The sequence below is a fragment of the Colobus angolensis genome, unplaced genomic scaffold (assembly GCF_000951035.1).
Source record: "Colobus angolensis palliatus isolate OR3802 unplaced genomic scaffold, Cang.pa_1.0 Scaffold8, whole genome shotgun sequence".
NCBI classification, from domain to species: Eukaryota; Metazoa; Chordata; class Mammalia; order Primates; family Cercopithecidae; genus Colobus; species Colobus angolensis.
Genome location: NW_012121820.1, coordinates 16,908,712 through 16,918,467, shown reverse-complemented (window position 1 = coordinate 16,918,467; position 9,756 = coordinate 16,908,712). Strand labels below are relative to the sequence as shown.

The 9,756-nt window shown below is 41.2% G+C and overlaps 1 protein-coding gene across 1 annotated transcript in view; it reads right to left on the bottom strand.

The window, feature by feature from the left end:
* The window catches only part of SAMHD1 (SAM domain and HD domain 1), a 57,144-nt gene that overhangs the window by 21,847 nt on the left and 25,541 nt on the right, over positions 1-9,756 (bottom strand). Inside the window, exons 6-9 of the mRNA XM_011929092.1 lie at positions 8,657-8,727; positions 5,903-6,058; positions 3,373-3,473; positions 3,146-3,254 (exon numbers count right to left, since the gene is read on the bottom strand). Coding sequence (XP_011784482.1) covers positions 3,146-3,254; positions 3,373-3,473; positions 5,903-6,058; positions 8,657-8,727 — 437 coding nt within the window. The remainder of the gene's footprint in view (positions 1-3,145; positions 3,255-3,372; positions 3,474-5,902; positions 6,059-8,656; positions 8,728-9,756) is intronic.

Below are 9,756 nucleotides of genomic sequence, written 5' to 3'. Positions count from 1 at the left end.
CCATGCCTGGCTAATTTTTGTATTTTCTGTAGAGACAGGGTTTCACCATGTTGGCCAGGCTGGTCTCAAACTTGTAAGCTTAAGCGATCTGCCCACCTCGGCCTCACGAAGTAGTGGGATTATGGGATTACAGGTATGAGCCACCACGCCTAGCCGTTCTTGACTTTCTATAGTATAGTACTATACTACTTTTTGATTACATGACTGCCATCTAACAGGGACCTAGTGATTTCAGTTGTTTAACTACAGCTGACCTTTGACAACACATGTTTGAACTGTAAGAGTTCACTTATACAGATTTTCTTGCCCCGCTGCCACCGCTGAGACAGTAAGACCAACCCCTCCTCTTCCTGAGTCTATTTAATGTGAAGATGATGAAGACCTTTATGATGATCCACTTCCACTTAATGAATAGTAAATATACTTTCCCTGCCTTATGATTTTTTTTTTTTTTTTGAGAGGAGTCTTTCTCTGTCGCCCACGCTGGAGTGCAGTGGCGCAATCTCGGCTTACCACAACCTCCGCCTCCCAGGTTCAAGTGATTTTTCTGCCTCAGCCTCCCAAGTAGCTGGGATTACAAGTGCTCACCACTGCACCCAGCTAATTTTTGTATTTTGAGTAAAGACAGGGTTTCACCATGTTGCCCAGGTTGGGCAGGCTGGTCTCGAACTCTTAACCTCAGGTGATTCTCCCACCTTGGCCTCCCAAAGTGCTGGGATTACAGGCGTGAGCCACTGCGCCTGGCCTTGCCTTTTGATTTTCTTTTTTTTTTTGAGACGGAGTCTTGCTCTGTCGCCCGGGCTGGAGTGCAGTGGCCAGATCTCAGCTCACTGTAAGCTCCGCCTCCCGGGTTTACGCCATTCTCCTGCCTCAGCCTCCGGGTTGCTGGGACTACAGGCGCCCGCCACCTCGCCCGGCCAGTTTTTGTGTATTTTTTAGTAGAGACGGGGTTTCACCGTGTTAGCCAGGATGGTCTCGATCTCCTGACCTTGTGATCCACCCGTCTCAGCCTCCCAAAGTGCTGGGATTACAGGCTTGAGCCACCGCGCCCGGCTGATTTTCTTAATAACATTTTCTTTTCTTTAGCTTACTTTATTGTAAGAATACAGTAGACGGGGCATGGTGGCTCCAACATGTAATACCAGCACTTTGGGAGGCCAAGGAGGGCAAATCGCTTCAGCTCAGGAGTTCGAGACCAGTCTGGGGAACATAGCGAAACTCTCTCTCTACAAAAAAAAAAAAATAGAAAAATTAGCCTGGTATAGTGGCATGTGCCTGTGGTTGCAACTACTTGGGAAGCTGAAGTGGGAGATTTGCTTGAGCTGGAAAGGTGGAGGTTGCAGTGATTGGAGATTGCACCACTATACTCCAATCTGGGTGACAGAGTAAGATCCTGTATCAAAACAACAACAACAATAATAATAATAATAATATAGTATATGATACATGTAACATTCAAAATAGGCTGGGTGCAGTGGCTCATACCTATAATCATAGCACTTCAGGAGGCTGAGGTGGGTGGGTTGCTTGATCCCAGGAGTTTGAGACCAGCCTGGGCAACGCAGTGAAATCCCACCTCTATAAAATAAATTTCAAAATTAGCCAAGCATAGGCCTGTAGTCCCAGCTACTCAAGAGGCAGAGGAGGAAGGATCAGTTGAGTCCAGGAAGTCAAGGCTACAGTGCACTATGATAGTGCCACTGTACTCCAGCCTGAGTGATAGAGCAAGACCCTGTCTGGAAACAAAACAAAAACCAAAAAAACATACAAAATGTGTGTAACTGACCATTAAAGTTATCAATAAGGCTTCTGGTCAACAGAAGGCTATTAGTAGTTAAGTTTTTGGGAAGTCAGAAGTTGTATGCAGGCTGCAGGCCAGGCACAGTGGCTCACACCTATAATCCCAGCACTTTGGGAGGCCAAAGTGGGTGGATCACTTGAGGTCAGGAGTTCGAGACCAGCTTGGCCAACATGGTGAAACCCCGTTGTCTAATAAAGAGACAAAAATTAGCTGAGCGTGGTGGCATGCACCTGTAAACCTAGCTAGTCATGAGGCTGAGGCAGAAGAATCACTTGAATCCAGGAGGCAGAGCTTGCAGTGAGCCAAGATCGTGTCACTGCACCCTAGCCTAGGCAACAGAGGGAGACTCTAACTCCAAAAAAAAAAAAAGAAAAGAAAAGTTATATACAGATTTTCAACTAGGAGAGGGGGTAGCACCCCTAAACATGATTTTGTTCAGGTGTTAACTGTATAAAATTTTTCAACACTAATATAGTGATTAAAAATGAGACTCTGGGCCAGGTGCGGTGGCTCATGCCTATAATCACAGCACTTTGGGAGGCTGAGGCGGCTGGATCACGAGGTCAGGAGATCGAGATCATCCTGGCTAACGCGGTGAAACCCCATCTGTACTAAAAATACAAAAAAAAATTAGCTGGGCATAGTGGCGGGCGCCTGTAGTCCCAGCTACCAGGGAGGCTGAGGCAGGAGAATGGCATGAACCCGGGAGGTGGAGCTTGCAGTGAGCCGAGAAGGCACCACTGCACTTTGGGTGGTGGAGCAAGACTCCATCTCAAAAAAAAAAAAAAAAAAAAAAAAGAGAGAGACTCTGGAAACAAATTTTTTGGGTTGAGATTCCAACTCTACTACTTGTTAATTATATGCCTTCTCTGTGCCTTAATTTGCTCGCCTGTTGAATGGAATAATAGTATCTATCTCACAGGGTTATACGGAATAAGTTGATCCGTCCAAAGCACTTAAAATAATGCCTCATACAAGCCAGGCATGACAATGTGCACCAGTAGTCCCAGCTACTTGGGAGGCTGAGGAGGGAGGATCACCTGAGCTCAGGAGTTCAAGACTAGCCTGGGGAACACAGTGAGATCCTATTTCAAAAAAAATGCAACCAACCAAACAAAAAAACCCCAAAACCAGTGTCTGACTCAAAACTTAATAAATGTCCATTTTAATTTTATTATTATTTAATAATGCAGTAGGAGAGAAGAGACTAAAGATATTTACAAATCCTAGGAATTAAGTAAAGAGATTGTCAATTTACCAATTATTCCAAATTGTCATATGGTTATTTCCAAATTTCAGACTAGGAACAACACTCTTCTTATTATCTCCTCTGGCAGAGCTTACCTTATCTCTAGCACAAATATGCAACTCATTGCCTACTTCACAGACACGGGCAAACTTAATAAAGCGCTTGTAATCAAAATTATTTTGGATTCCAAGATGATGGCAGTCCCTAGAAGGATTCCAAAGCAGAGATATGAAATTTTTCAACAAGGAAGCTGTACCTTAAATAGTAATACTAAATTTATATAAATATTTTAGCCAACTTTTCAGAAGTGTTCAGTGCATACCTGGCAAAATAATCCCATTTGTCCACATCAATGCCATTTCTTTTATTAGACACTATCTCATAAAGGAAGCTTTTCCTTTCAGGACGCCCTTTATATGGCCACTGGAAGGCAAGAAAACCCAATGTAAGTTTTAGGACAGGCACCAAATCTATTTATAATCAAAGCAAAGCAATTTTATTAATCTGTAAATTATAAACAGATACCTGACTGGGAATATAAGATAAACTAGAAGGTTCTATTCCTTCTTCCACTTCATTTCAAAACTAGTAGAAAGGGAAAAGAAATGCTAAGGTATATGATACCTTATTGTTACCACATTTTCTTTTATTGTGCCACTGAAAAGATCTTAACTGTATTACATTTCCCAAAACCAACAACTGTGTTTTCTTGGTTTATAAACAAGTTTTTGAAAAATATAAAATCTAGGCCAGGCGCAGTGGCTCAAGCCTGTAATCCCATCACTTTGGGAGGCCGAGGAGGGCAGATAACGAGGTCAGGAGTTCAAGACCAGCCTGGCCAAGATGGTGAAACCCCGTCTCTACTAAAAATACAAAAATTAGCCAGGCTAGGTAGCAAATGCCTGTAATCCCAGCTACTTGGGAGGCTGAGGTAGGAGAATCACCTGAACTCAGGAGGTGGAGGTTGCAGTGAGCTGAGGTTACACTACTGCCCTCTAGCCTGGGCAACACAGCAAGACTCCGTCTCAAGAATAAATAAATAAATAATATAAAATCTAATAATAAACTAATGATGCTTGAATTCATGCATTAAAATAGTACTATCTTTCAAAGTAGCTACACACCTAGTCTAAATAATATGCATTGTTGAATGTATTCTTTGAACTCAATTTTTTTTGGAAATAGGATATTTGCTACAAAACCCATCTCTTTATCTTATACTGTAAGTACACTTGTATATATTTGAGGAAACAACCCTAAAAGTCTCAGGGGGAAATTATTTTCCAACTTTATTTTTAATTAAAAAAATACAAAAGATCAAAAAGGAAACAAAACAGATTTTCCATTGAACCAGTTCAACTTTTTTGTAGATCTTCATATATTTAAATATTTCAAATGTAATTTGTTTTTTTTTTATTTGGAGACAGGGTATAGCTCTGTTGCCCAGGCTGGAGTGCAGTTGCACAATCACAGATCACTGCAGGCTGCCTCAGCCTCCCAAGCATCCGAGACAACAGGCATGAGACAGGGTTTCAGTATGTTACCCAGGCTGATCTCAAACTCCAGGACTCAAGTGATCCTCTCATCATGGCCTCCCAAAGTGCTGGGATTACAGGCATGAGCCACTGAGCCTGGCCAAATATGTTCATTTTAATGGCTAGATGAAACATACACATTTACATTCCAAACAAAATTACTTTAGGCTTCTATATAAAATACTGCAGGCCAGATATGGTGGCTCACGCCTGTAATCCCAGCACTTTGGGAGGCCAAAGTGGGAGAATCACTTGAGCCCAGGAATTCGAAACCAGCTTAGGCAACATAGTGAGACCACATCTCTAAAAATAAGTTTTTTTAATGAATAAAATATTGCATATATATTCACTAAAAAATAATTTATGGCCGGGCACAGGGGCTCACGCCTGTAATCCCAGCACTTTGGGAAGCCGAGGTGGGTGGATCACCTGACGTCAGGAGTTTGAGACCAGCCTGGGCAACATGGTGAAACCCCGTCTCCACTAAAAATCCAAAGATTAGCTGGGCGTGGTGGCACACACCTGTAATCCCAGCTACATGGGAGGCTGAGGCAGGAGAATTGCTTGGGCCTGGGAGACGGAGGTTGCACTGAACTGAGATCGTGCCACTGCACTCCAGCCTCGCTGACAGAGTAAGACTCAAGAAAGAAGAAAGAAAGAGAGAAAGAGAGAGAGAGAGAAAGAGAGAAAGAGAAAGAAAGAATAGAGAAAGAAGAGGGAAAGAGAGAGAGAAAGAGAGAGAGAGAAAGAAAGAAAGAAAAGAAAAGAAAAGAAAAAAGAAAAGAATTTATGCCAAGCACAGTGGCTTACACCTGTAATCCCAGCACTTTCAGAGGCAGAGCTGGGCAGATCACTTGAGCTCAGGATTTCAAGACTAGCCTGGGCAATGTGACAAAACCCCACCTCTACAAAAAATACAAAAATTAACTGGGCATGGTAGTGCACGTTGCGCCTGTAGTCCCAGCTACTGAGGAAGTTGAGGCAGGAGGATTGCTTGAACCTGGGAGGTGGAAGTTGCAGTGAGCTGAGATTGTGCCACTGCACTCCAGTCTGTGTGACAGAGTAAGACCCTGTCTCAAAAAAAAAAAAAAAAAAGAATTTCTGTATATATAGTTTTGGGAAGTAACTTCTAAATAATTCAGTTGAGAGGTAGAACAAAATACAAGCCTTTTATTTTTTGCATTAAACAGTGGAAACATAGAACTCATATTTTACCATTTAGCCTCTAAAATAGCCAAATGTATAACTCAGAAGGAATCATGAAAAGGCTAGATGAAAAGCACCAGTCAGTTAAAATTAGGTTGTACATAAACTTACCAAAACATGTTTGACAGGTGATTCAAGTGGTCCTACAATTTGTTCCTTGATAAAGCAAATATCTTCTTCAGGGATGAGACCATAGTGTTCCATGATAGGCTTGATTCCATTAGAATTAATAAGGTGCTCAAACATCATAACTGAGCCTTGTTCATGCTAGGAAACATAAGCACAATATGATGTGTTAAAGATTCTAGCCCACTGGAAGTCCTGATTAACAAAATTATCCTCAATTCCAAGTAATTCTGAGATGAGGGTCTATTGCACATTAATTCTCTAGTTTCTAACCACAATCTTAGGAACATTTTTAAAAACCTGTCAGATTTTTCATGATTTTACTAGTCTACAAAACTTTTACAAAACTTATTATTTCATAAACATATTTAACGCATTTTATGATATAATCATGTACAGTACCTAAATGAATATTACAAGATCATGTAGACAGAATTACATTTTAATAAATATCATCATAAAATTGAATTTTATTTTTTCATCAGCCTTTGAACATGTGCAGTTATAAGCTCTGTTAGGCACTACCATCTAGTGGTGAAAAGGGGTAACTGCAAACTTGCTAGTAAAAACAAAGCTCTCCCTTGAAATCTCAAATTGGCCTGTTTGCTCATCTCTGCTCACTGATTCACAATCAATGTTAAGGATCAAATGAACTCCTGAAGACATCTGCCCTTTCCTAGGTCCTACCAAAAACTAACTCAAGATGAAAAACAAAACCTGAATTGTCCTGTAACTTTTTTTTTTTTGAGACGGAGTCTCGCTCTGTTGCCCAGGCTGGAGTGCAGTGGCCGGATCTCAGCTCACTGCAAACTCCGCCTCCCGGGTTTACGCCATTCTCCTGCCTCAGCCTCCCAAGTAGCTGGGACTACAGGCGCCCACCACCTCGCCCGGCTAGTTTTTTGTATTTTTTAGTAGAGATGGGGTTTCACCGTGTTAGCCAGGATGGTCTCGATCTCCTGACCTCGTGATCCGCCCATCTCGGCCTCCCAAAGTGCTGGGATTACAGGCTTGAGCCACCGCGCCTGGCCTTTTTTTTTTTTTTTTTTTTAAAGAGACAGGGAATCGCTCTGTTGCCCTGGCTAGAGTCCAGTGGTATGATCATGGGGGTCACTGTAGCCTTGAACTCCTAGGCTCAAGTGATCCTCCCATTTCAGCCTCCCGAGTAGCTGAAACTACAGGTGGGCACCACCCTACCCAGCTAATTTCTAAATTTTTTTGTAGAGGCAGGGTCTTGATTTGTTGACCAGGTTGGTCTTAAACTCCTAGGCTCAAGTAATCCTCCTGTCTCAGCCTCCCAAAGTGGTGGGATTACAAGCACCTTGCCCTGTAACTATTCTTCCCCCCTGCCCAGAAACAATTCTTGCTCTAGAAATTATTCTTTTTTTTTTTTTGAGATGGAGTCTGGCTCTGTCCAATACGTTGCGGATGGGAGTGTAAAATGGTACAGCCACATTGGAAAACTCTGGTAGTTTCTTACAGAATTAAATACACATCTACCATGTGACCCAGCAATTCTAACTCCTCAATATTTACCTAAGCGAAATGAAAATGTGTTTCTTTATCTATTTTTATGTTTATAAAATAAAATAATGTATTTCTGCTGAATGTATTTCTTGTTTTAAAAACGTAATTAACTTTCCACACTACAACAGAGAAAATGTATTTCTACCAAAATCTTGTACGATAATATGCACAACCACCTTATATATAACAGCCAAAACCTGAAAACAATCCAAATTCCAACAAAACGAGAAAAGGTAAACAAATTGTGACTTATTCGCACAATGTCACATTACATAGGTGATAAAAAAAGGATCAACTACTGAGGCACACAACATGAACAAATCTCAAAACCATTATGTGGAGTAAATAAAGCAAGGCATAAAATAGAACCTCCTATATGATTCGGCTTAAGTCTAAGAACAACAAAATTCATTTATGTTTGTGAAAATCAGAAGGTGATGGTGGGGTGAGGGGGAGTGGGAATTGGCTGGGAAAAAGAACATAGGAATTTTTCAGGAAGATGAAAATGTCCTACATCCTGACTGGGTAATAGTCATATGGATGCATACACCTGTCAAAACTCACTGAACTTAAGATCCAGACAACTTATTGTGTGTGAACTATACCTCAAAAAAGGAGAGAGAAAGAGAAAAAAAAGTGGTTGACATGCAAGAAGTTTTCAATATATATTAATATCCTTTTCTATTCTCGTTCCAGAAATACAGTGTAGTAAAAACCAATCTAATTTTACTTCTCAAAAATTAATCCCAAAATATGAGACAGCCACCTGCAAATGCCTAATTTTAAAATGACTCACTTAATATATATGACTTGGCTGGTAACAGTTAGTTCATGGTCATACCAAATGTGTCAGAATTGGAGTTGGCCTTTTAACATACAGTAAGTAGTACAATGGATCAGAAGGAGCATTAAACTGGCAACTGGTTTTGTATTGCTGATTCCAATAGTTAACAGCTTTGTGATTTTTGATGCATCAATACACATCCAAGAGTTTCCAGTTCCTTTATTTGTAAAAAGGGAGATAATGATAACTTCCTTACAGACTACTATGAGGACCAAATAAAAACATATATACATATGTGAATGAAAGCACCCTGGACACTGTAATGGGGAAGTATTTTATAACACAATAGTGGAACCAAACAGATAAATTAACTGAATAACCTGCTTAAATAATCTTTCTTTTTATTGACTATTGAATGCATGAATACATACCGTCCATTTCACCTCTGGGCGAGCAAGTGGAATAAATCGTCCATCAAACATGTGAGAAAATGGCCCATGACCTTAAAAACAAAATCAGCCTTAGAACAAGAAAAACATCTGTAAAATAACATAAACTTTTTTCTTTCTTTTTTTTTTTTTGAGACGGAGTTTCGCTCTTGTTGCCCAGGCTGGAGTGTAGTGGTGCAATCTTGGCTCAATACAACCTCCACTCCCCAGGTTCAAGCAATTCTCGTGCCTCAGGCTCCCGAGTAGCTGAGATTACAGGCGTGTGCTACCACACCCAGCTAATTTTGTAGTTTTAGTAGAGATGGGGTTTCTCCATGTTGGTCAGGCTGGTCTTGAACTCCTGACCTCAGGTGATCCGCCCATCTCAGCCTTCCAAAGTGCTGGGAGTATGGGTGTGAGCCACCACACTTGGCCAAACTGAATTCTTTAATCTTTTTAGTTTAACTTGAATAGCAACAGAAATTAATAATCTAAAAATACAATCACAAAAAGGGACAAACCCTTCCTTCCTATTTCTAAAACAGGAGAACAGGAAGCAGAAACATGGAAAAGTAAGCTCTCCATCGAGCGGTCTCCAGTCACCAGGGCTTACATAAATCTGATAAAAGGGCAGTTTTTGTTGTTTTATGAAGAGACAGAGTCTTGCTATGTTGTTCAGGCTGGAGTGCAGTGGCTATTCACAAGCATGATCATTATGCACTGTAGCCTTGGACTCCTGACCTCAAGTCATCCTCCTACCTCAGCCACCTGAATAGCTGGGACCACAGGCATGCAGCACCACGCAGGGCTTGATAAATGGACAATTCCGTGTAACTGAAAAGAATGTTAATGCCAAAAACTTTTTGAAATCTTCAGATTGAAAATATCTGGATTAAAATAGCAGTTTTAGGAAAATCACTGGGGCTGGGGTGTGGTGGCTCATGCCTGTAATCCCAGCACTTTGGGAGGCTGAGGCAGGTGGATCACTTCAAGTCAGGAGTTCGAGACCAGCCTGGCCAACATGGTAAAAACTCTGTCTCTACTAAAAATACAAAAAATTGGCCAGGCTTGGTGGTGGGCGCCTGTAGTCCCAGCTACTGAGG